This window comes from Pelophylax lessonae (assembly GCF_965119305.1).
Source record: "Pelophylax lessonae genome assembly, chromosome: 1".
In the NCBI taxonomy this organism is placed as follows: Eukaryota; Metazoa; Chordata; class Amphibia; order Anura; family Ranidae; genus Pelophylax; species Pelophylax lessonae.
In genome coordinates, this window is record NC_138768.1 from 879901838 (window position 1) to 879920760 (window position 18923).

The window sequence follows — 18923 nt, forward strand, 5'->3', positions numbered from 1 at the left end:
GTTTCCATAGTTAAATTCATATAAGTTCATAATAAAAAGTAAAATGTAATCTTCAACCTGGACCTTCATTCATTCTACTTGAGAGTGTAAGTATGATATTGCCGGGGACAAGGTATTCTGAGAAGCGAGTAAGCCACACCAGTCCAAGGTCCTTATAGGTGAAGGCTCTAAAGATTTACAAACTTGGTGAATTGTGCATTGTGGTGTGTTAGCAGTCCAATCAAAAATGAATCAGCTTCTTAATGCATGATAATGTACAAATTAATAACATGCATGAGGTAAGTTACCACAACTCACAAGCAGAGATGTACTGTATAGTAACTAAGTAGAACTACTTCACTACTGTACTTAAGTACGGAAAGGCGGTATCTGTACTTTCCTAGAGTAGAATTTTTTTCTCCTACTTCCACTTTTACTTCACTACATTTTTTCGATGATTTCAATACTTCTACTCCGATATTTTTTCTTTGTGCTGCATAGTTACTCGTTACAATTATAAAAATTACCACTGCCAGAACAGTAGATGGCAGGTTTCATGAAGCTCAAAAAAATGTGTATAATGTCATGTGTACTTTTGACTTTTGACTTCTTTCTTTAACTTTAATAAACTTTTGACTTCTTTCTTTAATAACTACATAACACAGTACTTGTACTTTTACTTTCAGTACTTGAGTAGCAAATCTTTTTTAAAAACTACTGGTACTTTTACTTTCAGTACTTGAGTAGCAACATTTAAAAAAAAAACTACTTGCAATACTTAAGTACAAAAAATGTTGAATACTTTAGTACTTCTACTCAAGTCACTTTTTGATCGAGCACTTCCACTTCTACTCAAGTCACTTTTTGATCGAGCACTTGTACTTTTACTCAAGTATGGGTTTTGAGTACTTTATACAACTCTGCTCACAAGACAGGTCTAAAGGGGTCTTACAGTTACAACTGGTGGAATGGTGGAAGCAGTGGAAATGCCGGGTACATTTGCATCCTTCAGATTCTCCATCTGTTCTTGCTTCAGGCTATTGTCTGGTAAAAAGTACAACATACTAATGGTTTCATTATAAGGGAAAGAGACCAAAGAGAAGGCCAGGAAGAAGAAAGCAGAAGGAGAACTACCTCATCTGCTCTTTCTCATGTTATAAGTCCCTCAGCTTTTACAATAAAGTGTGTAGTGCTACCCTTTGAGGGGCACTCAGAAATTCTGTACCCAGCTGGTTGCCTTGGCCTTGCAAGTCCTCGGACACCTCTGACACTCTAGGTTCTGACATTTTTGTTTTAAATCAAGGAACTTAAAAGCACACAACATGCAAAGTAACCCGTTTAAATTTGTTTACTGACAGGTTAATGGCAAATGAATTCAGCACAAGGAATTTGTGACATGCAGAAGATAGTATACAGTTAATAAGCCTGATGGCAAAGCCAATTAATAAATCTAAAATATGCACTGTCACTGAACTAATGACACTGGCAGGGAAGGGGTTAACACCAGGGGTGATCAAAGGGTTAAACGTATGCCTAGGGGGTGTTTTCTAACTGTGGGGTGGGGGGGATGGGCTTATGGAATCAACACAGGGACCTGTGTTCCTAAATAGAAGGAACACAGGAGCTCTGTGTTGTTTGCTGACAGAACAACGGTCTGCCGTGTTTAGAACAGCAGACTGCCGTTCTGTCTCCACGGGGAGCGATCACGCCCGCCGGCCCCCCGCAGATCAGCTTCCCCGCTGGCGAATGGGGGGAGCCCCCACGATCGCTCCTGAGAAGCAAAGTACGGTTACGGTGTTTCGTGGGAACCTGCCGACCTGCTGCCAGATGTACAGCACCTGGTCGGCAAGTGGTTAAATACCACCAAAATAAAGAACTATTTGTGTAAACACAATGATATAAAATGTAATTTGGGTACAGTGTTGCATGATCGCACAATTGCCAGTTAAAATAGCGCAGTGCTAAATAGCAAAAAAATGCCCCGGTCATGAAGGGTGGAAAACCTTCTGGAGGTCAAGTTTTTCAAGTTGAAAAATGATTTATATTAAAGAGGACAGAGATAAGCACAAATGTTATATGACATATCTGAGATTATACCAATATTTTCTGCCTCCAGATCTTATGAAATAATTGTCTTTGGTGGTCAGGAAGGCGATTCTACAAAGGAGTGTCTGAATTTCACAAACACCCCGTACAACTCCAGCAGGACTCCGAGCCACTATACTGCAGCCGTTCTACCAGTAGAGACCCTCACCGAATCCAGAACCTTCATCGTAGGAGATAACCACCATTATAATGGCTTCCACAATGCTCCTCTTATCCCCAACCACAACTACACCGTCTACATCCGGGTCACCAGCCGCTGGAAACACGTATGTCTTCTACTGATGTCTTCCTGGCGTGAGAGTGCCATGAATATGGTCTGATAGTCTTCTACTGATGTCTTCCTGGTGTGAGAGTGCCATGAATGAGGTCTGATAGTCTTCTACTGATGTCTTCCTGGTGTGGAGTGCCATGAATGAGGTCTGATAGTCTTCTACTGATGTCTTCCTGGTGTGAGAGTGCCATGAATGAGGTCTGATAGTCTTCTACTGATGTCTTCCTGGTGTGGAGTGCCATGAATGAGGTCTGATAGTCTTCTACTGATGTCTTCCTGGTGTGAGAGTGCCATGAATGAGGTCTGATGGTCTTCTACTGATGTCTTCCTGGTGTGAGAGTGCCATTAATGAGGTCTGATAGTCTTCTACTGATGTCTTCCTGGCGTGAGAGTGCCATGAATGAGGTCTGATAGTCTTCTACTGATGTCTTCCTGACGTGAGAGTGCCATGAATGAGGTCTGATAGTCTTCTACTGATGTCTTCCTGGTGTGAGAGTGCCATGAATGAGGTCTGATAGTCTTCTACTGATGTCTTCCTGGGGTGAGAGTGCCATGAATGAGGTCTGATAGTCTTCTACTGGTGTCTTCCTGGTGTGAGAGTGCCATGAATGAGGTCTGATAGTCTTCTACTGATGTCTTCCTGGTGTGAGAGTGCCATGAATGAGGTCTGATGGTCTTCTACTGATGTCTTCCTGGTGTGGAGTGCCATGAATGAGGTCTGATAGTCTTCTACTGATGTCTTCCTGGTGTGAGAGTGCCATGAATGAGGTCTGATAGTCTTCTACCGATGTCTTCCTGGTGTGAGAGTGCCATGAATGAGGTCTGATAGTCTTCTACCGATGTCTTCCTGGTGTGAGAGTGCCATGAATGAGGTCTGATGGTCTTCTACTGATGTCTTCCTGGTGTGAGAGTGCCATGAATGAGGTCTGATAGTCTTCTACTGATGTCTTCCTGGTGTGAGAGTGCCATGAATGAGGTCTGATAGTCTTCTACTGATGTCTTCCTGGTGTGAGAGTGCCATGAATGAGGTCTGATGGTCTCTGTCTTCTAGAGTTTGTGGTGGAAATGATAATTACAGACTCTTGGCATAAATGTTAATCCAAGTACAAGTCAATTTTTTTTTTCAACAAACTAACCTTTATTGAGTCATATACATTACAGAAAAAAAAAAAGAAAACAGGTAGATACAGCGGTCAAAGCAAAAATGCAAAATAAACATTGCAAGCATTGTAAAGGAACAATCCAATTCATTAATGAGTGTATATGGCAGACAAGTGAGTACAGATGCAGGCACCAGCAACTCGTAAGAGGTATAAGGGAAAGTAAAAAACAATAGAACCATCAATTCAACATTATATTCAGGGCGTGCACGTGGCTGAGGCCTCCAGCCATCTGTCCCATATCTTATGATATAGTTTCGGGCAACCCCTATTGATATAGATAACTTTCTTATAAGGAAGAGTAGCATTAATGTCCGCCATCCAGGCAGCAAGAGTAGGAGGGGAAGGTTGAATCCACGTACGGGCTATTAGTTTCCTAGCACTAAATAGGGACTCATGAAGAAAGCTGACCGTGTATTTATCCACATCCTCATTGGGGAATATCCCCAAGAGGTACATCTTGGGGTCCAGGGATATCAGGGAGCCCATCTGGTCATGCAGGAATTGGACCACCTGCATCCAAAATAGGGATTGACTGATTATCGGCAATGCCGGTATATCGAGGGCCGATATGCACTTTCCCCGATATATCGGAATCGGCCCCTGAGGTTACCGATATTCCAGGAAAGTGCTGCAGCTAGAGGCATCACCCCGGTATCGGCATCCATAGCCAACGGTCGGCTGTCTTGTAATGACAACCGATGTGGCTGAGAAGCCACTCGGCTGTCATTACAAGGAGCGGGAGGGGACATCTCCCCCTTTCCGCTGCCTTCCGCGGCTTGCCCGGGTCTCCCGTCCCACCGGGAGACCCGGAGCCTCCTACCTCCACGGCTGCCAAAGAGAAGACCCGGTCAAAGCCGCATTCGGCTCTGATCGGGTCTCCATGTAAAAACCCGGAAGTGATGTCATGACACCGGGTAAATGTCCGAAAATATCGGCCAATATCGGCCGATAACGATATCTGATGACCAAAATATCGGTATCGGCACTAAAAAAACAATATCGGTCGATCACAAATCCAAAAGCCATGGATACGAGGGCAATGCCATAGGAGGTGACCGAAGGTGCCAGAGGACAAGAGGCACTTGGGACAGGTGGAAGACCTAGTTGGGTCGAACCTGGCCATTTTCACCGGGTATACTTGTGTAAGCCTATCGGTGAGCTTTGGTGATACCTAGGTACAAGTTTCTAGAGCGTCACTCCACTCAACCTCGTCCAACTCCCCAACATCCCCCACCCAAGGCGCCCTGATACTATATGCCAGGCTGGTCACAGATGAGGTATGCAGCATATCATATAGTATGGAGATGAGTTTCTGCTGATCCTGTCCAAGTACAAGTCAATTAGTTAACATATTTGGCTTCTCATGGTTTCTAGATATATATTCTTCAGTGAGTTCTGCTTTGTTAGAGGGCAGAAGGTCTTGGTTTCCTAGAGCACTGGGAGGTAGTACTCTTGGAGCCCAACCACTCTCTATCCAGGTTTGGTTTACCCAGGTAAATGTAATTTAACTCATTTACTAAAAATATGCTGGTCATAAGACTTTAACCTTCTGCAACGGAACCGTGACCCACATTGTAATTGTGGGCTTCCACCAGTTTACGGCTTCCTCCAGTCTTGAACATAGATATCAGATATTCTAGCCACCTATTGCAATCAAAAAGTAGACAGCACTTGTTTTAGCTGAAAACTCTGAAAATCATTTATTGAACAAGAAAACAGACGTTTTATATACTTGAGAAGTATGTCAGTCACTACATGAACAATGACCCGAATATTTACCCAAAACATCCCACAATGGTTTAGATAACGAGGTAGGGCTGACTCATGGCTAATCCCCCTCTAGCAACTACTTTAGCTGACAATGATATCATTAACATGCTAATTAACTCAGCACTAAAACCAGCCTAGGTGGAGTACATGGAATCAACATAATCAACAATGTGTGGAAGACATGTATAAGAGAAAGAAAAAATGGAGGCATATTGGACTTTGATGGTACCTGTGATGTGAGTCACTTTCGGTGGGGGGCTTGTGGAACCCAGATTGCTTTAGAGAGGTTGGAAAACTCCTTGTCCAGCTTCCCCCTGGCCCCTCTTATGTGGAAGCCACCCTGTGTCTATTAGGGGCACAGGGTAACCAAGAACCCCAGTTGGGTCTGCGCTAATCAGACTCGCTGTACAACCACACCGGACTCAGCATTTGGTGTTACCCCGTTTATCCTGGGTTCTATATGTGTGGTTTGTGTTGAAAGAGTGAGGGGCCTCTTTTACTTGGGACAATAATATTTCTGAACAATATCCCTCAAGAAATATATAAAGATAAATGGTTTGACTGTTCAGATTGCTAGAATATTGCAGGAGTGTCTCATAGACTCTTGCTAGATAGCGAGGTTGGGTGGGGTTTGTTATTGTTAAGTACCTGTATCCCATTGTTCTATTGTTTCCTTAAGATCAACCTATTATGGGATGTATATGTGGATTGGCTGCTAATTGGGAGAGGGGATTGTCCCACAGTGTATATCTCTTTGTGCCTGTTTGAATAAACAGTTTTTTTGATTCTGGTTCACTCCTAAACTTGTACTGTCGAGTTCTTGGGGTAACTATAGCCAGATTCACGGATCTCGTGTTCCAGAGCTTAGGAAGCAGCTTCTTGCGGAGATACCCAGTCGGGGTGTCCGGAGTCCGTCACAGTACTGAACACTGAGCGTAAATGGGGAATACTAATTTTGATATAAAAATATTTATATTTACCAGTATTGAAAATCACCATAAAATCATTGGTAGAAAACACATACACCCATACAGGTTATATACATGTAATGAATATACATCATATCTAAAAAAGCTCTACATTGCTGATACCACAGATGAGACAACAAGGAACAGTATAGTAACTGCAATGAGCCTCATCCTAGTAAATTCTGCCCGACATGTTTCGTGGAATATAACTGCTTCCTCAGGAGCTTTTAAAATCTTTTTAATAGTGGGCTTTCCATGACTTTTCTCTTTATCTTATTATGTTTACCTCTCCAGACTTGACTTTGGAGTATAGCTCTTTTTACCCTTATGAAGATAATTTCCCATGTGTGGAGTAACCCCACTCTAAACTTTGGGACACCCTTAGTCTTAATCTTTTTCAATAAATATATATTTTTTATATCAAAATTAGTGTTCCCGGTTTACGTTCAGTGTTTATGGTACCATCAAAGTCCAATATGCCTCAATTTTTTTCTTTTTTTTATACATGTAGATTAGGACATAGGTACCCCACTTTTTTTCTAACATGCAATCTGACAACTCAGGATTTAACGTGTGGAAGACAGGTGGTTGAGCTGATGATATTAGCATCTACTATGAGTCTGACTGTCTTGGGGAGAGATGGACTTGACCTCCGGTACCGGTGTCCATAGCCGACGGTCGGCTGACTTGTAATGACAACCGATGCGGCTGAGAAGCCGCTCGGCTGTCATTACAAGGAGCGGGAGGGGAGTCCCCCCCCCTCCGCCTCCTTCCACGGGACGGGAGACCCGGGCATCCTACCTCCACCGCCGCCACCGCCGGAGAGAAGACCCGTAAAAGTCTCCCCGTAAAAAACCCGGAAGTGATGTCATGACATCCCTTTCGGGTACTTGGCGCCGAATTAAAAAAAACTGACAGCATTCATAACAGCCAAATCTGTTAGACCCCCAGATCCCTCCACAAGGAGTACCTTTAGAAAAAACATTTTTTTTTTTTTTTTTTTTACGTGTCCAAAAATATCGTCCGATACCGATATCCGATGACCAAAATATTGGTATCGGCATTAAAAAAACGATATCGGTCGATCACTAATGTCAATGCCTGCCTACAAACACCTGCAAAAAACGCCTGTAAAAAGCCCCCAAAAAAAAGCCTGGAAAAAGCCCAGGGGTTGGTCTTTTACAAACTCTGAAATATTGACACTTTGGGCCCAATTTTGACTTAGGGGTGTACTCACTTTTGTTGCCAGCGGTTTAGACATTAATGGCTGTGTGTTAAGTTATTTTGAGGGGACAGCAAATTTACACTGTTATACAAGCTGTACACTAACTACTTTACATTGTAGCAAAGTGTAATTTCTTCAGTGCTGTCACATGAAAAGATAGAATAAAATATTTACAAAAATGTGAGGGGTGTACTTACTTTTGTGAGATACTGTAGTTTTATGTAATTAGGTTAACTGGTTCCTTTCTCTATTTTTACACTTAATTTTCCGATAAAACCACTGGTCATCTGATTATAGTCCTTCAGCTGATTCTGCCGCTGATCACTTTTCCGATCAGCCATAGAAGTGTCTGCAATTAATTATACGCTTGGTGTGATTGGCTGGTTGTCTGATGAGCATCCGGAAAAATTTAGTCTGTGATTATTTAAAGTTCTTCCTATGAGTTGCAACTTATTTATTTATTTATGTCCTAAGGTGGAGAAATCGTCCTGTGCTTTTGCGGGGTTCCTTCAAAGTAAGTTTGTATGTATGTGTGTGTGTAGATATATACTGTATATACAGTGCCTTGAAAAAGTATTCATACCCCTTGAATTTTCCACATTTTGTCTCGTTACAACTAAAAACGTAAATGTATTTTATTGGGATTTTATGTGATAGACCGACACAAAGTGGCACATAATTGTGAAAGGAAAATAATAAATGGTTTACAACATTTTTTTTAAATAAAAATGTGAAAAGTGTGGCGTGCATTTGTATTCACCCCCCTATACTCTGATACCCCTAACTAAAATCTAGTGGAACCAAGTGCCTTCAGAAGTCACCTAATTAGTAAATACCTGTGTACAGTTACCTGTGTGTAATTTAATCTCAGTATAAATACAGCTGTTCTGTGAAGTCCTCAGCGGTTTGTTAGAGAGCCTTAAGCTGGCCATACATTATACAATTTTCTTATTTAATTTCCTTTAGATTTACCTTCAACTATGAGGTATAAGGGCCTGCCTGACTGCACACAAATTGAAAGTGTTAAGGCCTGACTTCATTTGGTTTTGGTAAATCTAAAGGAAAATTGAATAAGAAAATTGTATAATGTATTGCCAGCCCCAGTGAACAAACAGCCGCATGAAGGGCAAGGAACACACCAGACAGGTCAGGGATCAGTGGCGGCTGGTGCATGATAATTTGGGGGGGGGGGGGGCAGCAAATCCACCACCCAGAGGGATGGACCGTCCGGCTGGCAGTCAAATACACCCCCCACCCAGCGGGATGGACAGCCAGCCAGAAAATACGTGGTGTACCCCCCCAGCGGGATGGACTTACAGCCAGCATTCTTGCCTCCTCTGGCCCTGCATCTCCTCCCTCTTCCTGGCCAATGTCCAGTAAAATTGCTTCTCTTTTCAGCCAATCAAAAAAGGGGTCTCACGACCCGCTTCCTGATTGGCTGGGAGGAAAATCAGTGTGATAATAGCGAATATTCGTTCACTATTGTCATACAACTGGGTGGGCTCAGGGCGTAATGCTCTGCCCTCTGAGCCACCCTTTTTTTGAAGCCTCTGGCTCTAATCAGGTGCTTCAAAAAAAAAAACCTATTGGAATCCATGCATCCGGCGTTCTGCATGTAGATTAGGGGGCTGGTTACATGGATGGGGGTGCGGCCCCCCTGCCCCCCAAATGGACGGGCCGCCACTGTCGAGGATAAAGTTGTGGAGAAGTATAAAGCAGGGTTAGGTTGAGAGGCTCCAGGAGGGTTGTTTTATTTGGAGGAAACTGGCTTTTAAGTTTCCTCATTATTTTGTAAAGTCCAGTTGGGGACCTGGAGCCTGGAGATTTTGCAGCGATCTGGGTGGGAGGAAATCTCCAATCCTGGGACCAGGATTTAGGACTAGCCAGGACACTGATGGTTCAGGTGTGGACGGGTCTTTTAGGAAAGACAGGACCAAGGTTCTGGGCTCCACCCCGGCAGGCAGGAGGTCTGGCAAAGGAGTCAGGAGGGCTCCACGTGGGAGTCAGTGCAGCACAAGGCTGCTATCTGTGTGCACCCTGTTGGTGAGCTAACAGTCTGTAGGAGACAGACAAGGACCTGAAGTGTAAAGCCAGAGCAGCAGAGCAAGTGAGACCCAAAAGGGCTGAATGTCCTTTATGTTGATGAGCAAATGAATGCTGAAGACCCCTGCGAGGGAAACTTAAGTTTTGTTTACTGAACTTTCTTTTCATAAAAATGGGCATCCTGAGCCGTTCCAAATAGGAACCTACACTATGGTACAACGACTAATGTACTTAGCTAGAAAAATGGTCGCTAGATTTTGGATGAGTCCCTCTGTTCCTACAGTCGCACAATAGATAACTCAAGTTAACTCTATCTTGTGGAGAGAACAACTGGCCTACCTTCAACATAATGCAGCACGGAATGCTGGCAGGGTTGGCTTGACCATCCAGGATTAGCTCCATCACAACTGGTGATGAGCAGGATAATGCAAGTTTAACAGTGGTAGCTGTCATTGGCCCATCGCTTCTTTTTGGCTAAGAACAAGTGTAGTATCTATTCTTATCAGTGATCCATTGGGGGCGCTGTGCTGTTATCTGACCTGACCAAGGTTGGGTGGCGGCTATGCAAACCTGCTGGAGTGATGGGGACCTGAAAGGTTAGTATCGGCAGGAACTGAAACTCGAGGGCCTGAGCGTAATCGGGGCCCGGGAGTAAGTTCTCCCCGAGAAAGCTGGAAGGGTCCATTACCTCCTGATTTGAATGTGTTACCTTTTCTGGCCAGGGTCGGGAGGGCAGAAGGTCCATGGTGACTGTGCCCCCTGGGAGTGGTCGCCCCAGGGGTGCTCTTAGTAACACATGGGTGTGGGACCCCACAGTGTGAACAGGCACAAGGTCACAGCACCCAATTGCTTTCTTTCTGCACTTCGCCTCATGGGCTGGGCCTTTTGGCTAAAGTCCGGGGCAATTTATGCTTACCAGGCCCTAGGGCCTGGCCAGTGCACATTTGGCATGGCCCTTTATTTTTTTCTATTTATTTTCCCTCACTCTTTGTCACTTTCACTTTTGTGTGCGTTTTCATGGATTGTAGGGTGAGTCCTCGGGGTGAATACAAATGCATACCACACTTTTCACAGATGTATTTGTATCATTTATCATTTTCCTTCCATTTCACAATTATGTGCCACTTTGTGTCGGTCTATCACAAAAAATCCCTATAAAATACATTTACATTTTTGGGTGTAACATGACAAAATGTAGAAAAATTCAAGGGGTATGAATACTTTTTTCAAGGTACTGTATATGTGTGTGTATATATTGTGGGAGATTAGCTTGGTGGAGGGCGTGGATGACCCCTTTGGGGGGTGCGTTTACACAGGGAGATAGCCGAGAAGTGGTTGCAAACAACAGTTTGGTTTATTCATGCAATTTACTTCACACAAGTGCAAGCCTCAAAAACAGCAACATAACAATAAAACACAAAATAAATCCTTGCCACTGTGGGCGGCTACCTTCTCACATACAGGAACCTACCTACGGAGTCTGTCTCCAACCTACTGTTGGGCAAACTTTGCTGATCCTACAGCAGACACTCCATAGTCCATGTTTTTTCTTCACACAACAAATGTCCATTGAACATGTCCCTTTTCCTCTTCACATTGAACATGTCCCTTTTCCTCTTCACATTGAACATGTCCCTTTTCCTCTTCACATTGAACATGTCCCTTTTCCTCTTCACATTGAACATGTCCGTTTGCTTGTCTCTTCACATAGCAAACAGTTCATTTATTATCTCTCCCACATAGAAATAGTTAATTTTCTCACCTTGAGAAGTCTTCAATCTTGATTAATTTCCCCTTCACACAGGAAATGTCCATTGGTTTCTTTTCACAGAGAAACGATCCTTGAGAAGTCTTCACACTTGTTACCCTCCTCAGCCACATCGCTCCAGGAGGTCTTCCCCTCCTATGCTCACACAGCTTCAGGGGGCACCCGTCTGATTGTCCTCCGCTACCAACACGGCGTCAGGAGGCAGCAATCCTTCTCCCAGGCTCTCACAGCGTCGGGAGGCACACATCTGACTGTCCTCCTCTCCCCAGCCCACACAGCGTCAGGAGGCAGCAATCAATCGACTTCCTTTGGACAAATTATAGAGGCCTTAACTTCCTCATTCCGAACAGCTGAAGGCCTTTCAACTTCTTTACACCTTCCTGCTGCCTTTGTGGCCGACACCCTATAGTAATTGGTGAATTTTCTAAACCAGGTGGAAATGTATCTCCTGTCTGTGACTACATCCACAGATTTACCTGACTTCCTGTCACAATATATATATATACATATTGTAAGGGATTAGCTCGGTGGTAGGCGTGGATGACCCCTTTGGGGGTGCGTTTTCACAGAGAGATAGCTGAGCAGTGGTTGCAAACAACACTGTTTTATTCATGCAATTTACTTCACACAATTACAAGCCTCAAAACAGCCAAAATAAAATAAAACAAAATAAATCCTTGCCTCTGTGGGCGGCTACCTTCTCACACACTGGAAACTATCTAATGAAGTCTGTCCCCAACCTACTGTTGGGCAGACTTGACTGATCACACAGCAGACTCTCAATAGTCCATGTTTTATCTCTTCACAATTGCACAGTTCATCTATTTCTTCCCACATAGAAATAGTTCATTTAACATGTCCCTTTTCCTCTTCATATGGAACATGTCCCTTTGTCTCTTCACATCCTTCACATTCAACACAGTTCATTTACTTGTCTCTTGGCTGGCCTCTTCACATGGCAAACATTCCTTTATTTCTTTCCACATAGAAATAGTTTCTCTTCTCACCTTGAGACGATCCAAGACCTCACTTCAAGTAGTCTTCACACTTGGTTACCCTCATAGAAACATAGAAACATAGAATGTGTCGGCAGATAAGAACCATTTGGCCCATCTAGTCTGCCCAATATATCTGAATCCTATGAATAGTCCTTGGCCCTATCTTATATGAAGGATAGCCTTATGCCTATCCCATGCATGCTTAAACTCCTTCACTGTATTTGCAGCTACCACTTCTGCAGGAAGGTTATTCCATGCATCCACTACTCTCTCAGTAAAGTAATACTTCCTCATATTACTTTTAAACCTTTGCCCCTCTAATTTAAAACTGTGTCCTCTTGTGGTAGTTTTTCTTCTTTTAAATATGCTCTCCTCCTTTACCGAGTTGATTCCCTTTATGTATTTAAAAGTTTCTATCATATCCCCTCTGTCTCTTCTTTCTTCCAAGCTATACATGTTAAGGTCCTTTAACCTTTCCTGGTAAGTTTTTTCCTGTAATCCATGTACTAGTTTAGTAGCTCTTCTCTGAACTCTCTCTAGAGTATCTATATCCTTCTGGAGATATGGCCTCCAGTACTGCGCACAATACTCCAAGTGAGGTCTCACCAGTGTTCTGTACAGCGGCATAAGCACTTCTCTCTTTCTACTGCTTATACCTCTCCCTATACATCCAAGCATTCGGCTGGCATTTCGTGCTGCTCTATTACATTGTCCTCCCACCTTTAAGTCTTCTGAAATAATTACTCCTAAATCCCTTTCCTCAGATACTGAGGTCAGGACTGTGTCAAATATTCTATATTCTGCCCTTGGGTTTTTACACCCCAGGTGCATTATCTTGCACTTATCCACATTAAATTTCAGTTGCCAGAGTTCTGACCATTCTTCTAGTTTTCCTAAATCCTTTTCCATTTGGCATTTCCCTCCAGGAACATCAACCCTGTTACATATCTTTGTGTCATCAGCAAAAAGACAAACCTTACCATCGAGGCCTTTTGCAATATCACTTATGAAGATATTAAACAAAATTGGTCCCAGTACAGATCCCTGAGGTACCCCACTGGTAACATGACCTTGTTCTGAATGTTCTCCATTGACTACAACCCTCTGTTGTCTGTCACTCAGCCACTGCCTAATCCACTCAACAATATGGGAGTCCATGCTCAATGACTGCAGTTTATTGATAAGTCTTCTATGTGGGACAGTGTCAAAAGCCTTACTAAAATCTAGATATGCAATGTCTACTGCACCTCCACCGTCTATTATTTTAGTCACCCAGTCAAAAAAATCTATAAGATTTGTTTGACATGATCTCCCTGAAGTAAACCCATGTTGTTTTTCATCTTGCAATCCATGGGATTTAAGATGTTCCACAATTCTATCCTTTAATAGGGTTTCCATTAATTTGCCTACTATTGATGTCAGACTCACTGGTCTATAGTTGCTCGATTCCTCCCTACTACCTTTTTTGTGAATGGGCACGACATTTGCCAATTTCCAATCTTCCGGGACGACTCCTGTTACTAATGATTGGTTAAATAAATCTGTTAATGGTTTTGCCAGCTCACCACTAAGCTCTTTTAATAATTTTGGGTGTATCTCATCAGGACCCTGTGACTTATTTGTCTTCACTTTAGACAGCAATCTTAGAACGTCTTCCTCTGTAAAGACACATGCATCAAACGATTCATTAGTCATCCTTTCAAGTGGAGGTCCTTCTCCTTCTTTTTCTTCTGTAAAAACTGAACAGAAGTATTCATTAAGGCAGTCGGCTAGCCCTTTATTCTCTTCTACATACCTTCCGTCCTTTGTTTTTAATTTAGTTATTCCTTGTTTTAATTTCCTTTTTTCATTTATATATCTGAGGAATGTCTTATCCCCCTTTTTCATAGACTGACATCACTTCAGGGGGTCTTCTCCCATGCTCACCAGCTTGTCGGGAGGTACACAGCTGACTGTCCTCCTTCTCCCAGCCCACACGGCGACAGGAGGCAGCAGTCCTTCTCCCATGCCCACACGGCGTCGGGAGGCACACGTATGTCTGTCCTCCTCTTCCCAGCTCACACAGCGACAGGAGACAGCAATCCATAGACTTCCTCTGGACAAATTATAGAGGCCTTCGTTTCCTCATTCTGAACAGCTGAAGGCCTTTCAACTTCTTTACACCTTCCTGCTGCCTTTGGCAGCCGACACCCTATAGTAATTAGTGAACTTTCCAAAGCAGGTGGGAATGTGTCTCCTCTTTGTGACTACATTCCCAGATTTACCTGACTTCCTGTCACAATATGTACAATATATATATATATAAACATTGTATATTATTATACAGGATTTATAAAGTGCCAACAGTTTGTGCAGCACAGTTACAAAACAATTCAATACAAGTTTTAAATATATATATACACACACACTATATTACCAAAAGTATTGGGACGCCTGCCTTTACACACACATGAACTTTAATGGCATCCCAGTCTTAGTCCGTAGGGTTCAATATTGGGTTGGCCCACCCTTTGCAGCTATAACAGCTTCAACTCTTCTGGGAAGGTCGTCCACAAGGTTTAGAAGTGTGTCTATGGGAATTTTTGACCATTCTTCCAGAAACGCATTTGTGAGGTCATGCACTGATGTTGGATGAGAAGGCCTGACTCGCAGTCTCCACTCTAATTCATCCCAAAGGTGTTCTATCGGGTTGAGGTCAGGACTTTGTGCAGGCCAGTCAAGTTCCTCGCTCTGTGTGCTAGTATAAATCTTTGGTGGAGGGGGGATTATGGTGTGGGGTTGTTTTTCAGGGGTTGGGCTTGGCCCCTTAGTTCCAGTGAAGGGAACTCTTAAGGTGTCAGCATACCAAGACATTTTGGACTCTGTGCAGGCCAGTCATGTTCCTCGACTCCAAACTCACTCATCCATGGGACGGAACCGGACACCCTGACTGGGTATCTCCATCAAGAAGCCCCCCACCAAAAAGTGACTCCTGTCACAATCCAATCCAATACTTTTGGTAATATAGTGTATATACTGTATATATATATAAATTAATAGTAAAAATAAATAAAAAGTAAACATACTGCGAGATCAAAGAGGGAGTCATTGGCCCTATGTAAACAGGCAGGCAGGGGGTGGAGGAGGGGCTGCTTAACTCAGTTGTGTGATACTAAAGGTCATTTTTTTTAAATAAAAAATGTCAAACTTACACTACCTGCACTGTAAGTCCCTATTCTCCCATTCTGAGGTCCCCCTCCTGCTCTCCTGGCCCCTCCCTCCTGCCAAGTGCCCCCTCCCCCCCCCCCCCATAGTAAGTGGCTTGTGAAGAAGAACCGCCGCTCTCATGCACAGTGCTGGATTGAGATCGGGTTCAGGTGAGTATTAGGGGGGCTGCACAAAAAAAGATTTATTACCTTAACCACTTCAGCCCCGGAAGGATTTACCCCCTTGATGACCAGGCCATTTTTTGTGATTCGGCACTGCCTTATTTTAACTGAAAATTGTGCGGTCGTGCTACGCTGTACCCAAATACAATTGATGTCTTTTTTTTCCCACACACTACGACATTGCGGCGGACAGATCGGACCCCTAACTGACATTTTTGACACTTTTTTGGGTACCAGTGACATTACTACAGTAATCAGTGCTAAAAATATGCACTGTTACTGTAATAATGACACTGGCATGGAAGGGGTTAACACAGTGGGTGATCAAGGGCTTAAATGTAAGCCTAGGGGAGTGTTTCTAACTGTATGGGGGAGGGGCTTGTGAAATGACCATAGAGACATGTGATCCTATATAGAAGGATCACAGGCACTCTGTGATCATTCCAGGGGGAAGAACGGTCAGCTGTGTTTACAACATCCGACCGTCCTTCTCTCTCAGCAGGGAAGGGGTTACCACAAGGGGTGATCAGAGGGGTTAATGTATGCCTAACTGTGATTACTGACTGTGGGGGGGGGGCTCTGTGAGAGGCACAGAGAGATCAGGGGTTCAGCTTAGCTGAGACACACAATTTCACTGTGCCTGTCTGACAGGAGAGCCGCCTGCTTTGTTTACATGACGGGTCTTCTGTCAGTGTTTCGGATGATTGCCAGTTCAGCTATTGATCTCTGTAAACATGATTATTTTATTTTTTTTGCAACAAAGCAGCTAGGAATACACAGAAAAATGCATGAAAAGAGCCCGGTGCATGGATATGGAATATACTGTATATAAAGTGTTTTCTTTTTTTAAATGACTCAAAACCTTTCTAGTTTTCCATTACCATAGAAATATCCATCAATGAGATCACTCATCAGTTCATCTGCTACAATATATGGAAAGGGTTACAATGCTTTGTTGTTCTGTTTTACCCCTTCTTTCTATATAAAAATGGGATTTAAGTTTGTTGATGGGATGAGGTCATCATTTCCATACATTTTATGGCAGGTTTAGATCTAACCTTATAGCCGTATTACCCACTTTAAGACTGGAAGGATTTGCCCCCTTAAAGACCAGGCCCTATTTTGCGATTCGCGATTTAGAGAATAAAACAATAGAATAGAATAAAATAGAAAGGATATAACCTTCTCCTGAAATTCTAATGTCGATTAGAATAAATTTGAATTAGAATAGAATAGAAAACAATAGATTAGAATAGAATAGAAAATTAAATAGTAGAATAGAATAAAACAATAGAATAGAATAAAATAGAAAGGATTTAACCTTCTCCTAAAATTCTAATGTTGAATAGAATAAATGTGAATTAGAATAGAATAGAAAATAATAGATTAGAATAGAATAAAAAATAAAATAATAGAATATAATAGAATAAAACAATAGAATAGAATAAGTTAGAAAGGATATAACCCTCTCATTAAATTCTTATGTTGAATAGAATAAATATGAATTAGAATAGAATAGAAAATAACAGATTAGAATATAATAGATATAACCCTCTCCTGAAATTCTAATGTCGAATAGAATAAATTTGAATTAGAATAGAAAAGAAAACAATAGATTAGAGTAGAATATAAAATAGTAGAATAGAATAAAACAAAAGAATAGAATAAAATAGAAAGGATATAACCTTCTCCTAAATTTCTAATGTCGAATAGAATAAATTTGAATTAGAAAAGAATAGAAAATAATAGATTAGAATAGAATAGAAAATAAAATAATAGAATAGAATAAAACAATAGAATAGAATAAGTTAGAAAGGATATAACCCTCTCATGAAATTCTTATGTTGAATATAATAAATATGAATTAGAATAGAATAGAAAATAACAGATTAGAATATAATAGAATAAAAAAAAAAGAATAGAACAGAATAAATGAGTAGAATAGAATAAAATAGAAAGAATATAACCATCTTCCAGAAATCGAAGTTCAAATAGAATACATTTGAATTTGAATACAGTAGAAAAGAAAAGATTTGGAAATGAAAAAATGGAAAAGAATTGACAAAACAATAGAAAATAACAGAGTAGAGTAAAAAAAGAATATAACCTTCTTCTGAAATTTAAATTCTGAATAGAATAAATGTGGATTTGAAAAGAGTAGAAAATAATATATTAGAATAGATTAGAAAATAAAAGAATAGAATAGGACAAAACAATAGAATATAACAATAAAACAAAATAGAATAAATATAACCATCTTGCAAATGTTTAATTTTGAATAGAATAGAAAAGAATAGAAATGAAAATAAAATAATAGAAAAGAATAAAAAAAACAGTAGAATAGAAAAGAAAGAATATAACAATACAACCATCTTCCGAAATTCAAATTTCGAAAATAATAAATTTAAATTGGAATAGAATAGAAAAGAATAGAAAAAAATAACAGAATGGAATTGAAAGAATATAACCATCTTCCAGAATTTGAATAGAATAAATTTGATTTAGAGTGGATTCCGAATATATTTGAATTTTGAACACAAAACGATTTTGAAAACGAATTAAACGAATTAAACAAATTTATTTTTTATTTTTTCAGAAAGGAATTAAACAAATTTAACGAAACAGATTTATTTGAAAAACGAATCGATTTGACCCCAAATAAATGAAACAAATTCCTAAAACAAATTAAATGAAGTAGACAAATTTGAGTAAACGAATTTATGTGATGATTCTCTGTTTTGGTTTCCCATCGTAGTTCATCCAGAGGCGGCGGGCAGCGACGCTCCCATCATTGCGGGGTCCATATCTGCTGGTATTTTACTACTCATCCTTCTCCTCCTGGTCATCCTATGGAGGAGCCGCTCCTCACGGTTTGTGTCTCTAACATTAAGGGAAGATTCTCGAAGTTGTCATTAGATGATAAATGAATGAAGTGACCACCGGCTGGAACTGTCAGAAGGAGGAATGTTTCCGGCACACCATGGGGGGTCTCCAAAAAATGGGTCCAAAGCTTTATTCAGCGATCACATTTTGGAAACCTCGCAGGACCCCCTTCATCAGGCAGGTGGCGCCACATGTCTGATGAAGGGTCCCTGCGAGGCTCTGAGACGTTGCTGTTTGCTGTAACCGCTGAATAAAGCTTTGGACCCATTTTTTGGAGACCCCCATGGTGTGCCGGAGACATTCCTGCTTCTGGGGGTGTACTGATGTCTCGTGTACAACAAAACATAAAGAGGAATAGGATTCAATGTTATACACCGCTCA

The 18923-nt window shown here is 41.6% G+C and overlaps 1 protein-coding gene across 1 annotated transcript in view; it reads left to right on the plus strand.

Moving 5' to 3' along the window:
- Positions 1–18923, plus strand: part of LOC309550555 (receptor-type tyrosine-protein phosphatase kappa-like) — a 408935-nt gene that overhangs the window by 334654 nt on the left and 55358 nt on the right. The window contains exons 14-16 of the mRNA XM_082250907.1: positions 2096–2351; positions 7957–8004; positions 18426–18529. Of these exons, the coding sequence (XP_082107033.1) occupies positions 2096–2351; positions 7957–8004; positions 18426–18529 (408 nt within the window). The remainder of the gene's footprint in view (positions 1–2095; positions 2352–7956; positions 8005–18425; positions 18530–18923) is intronic.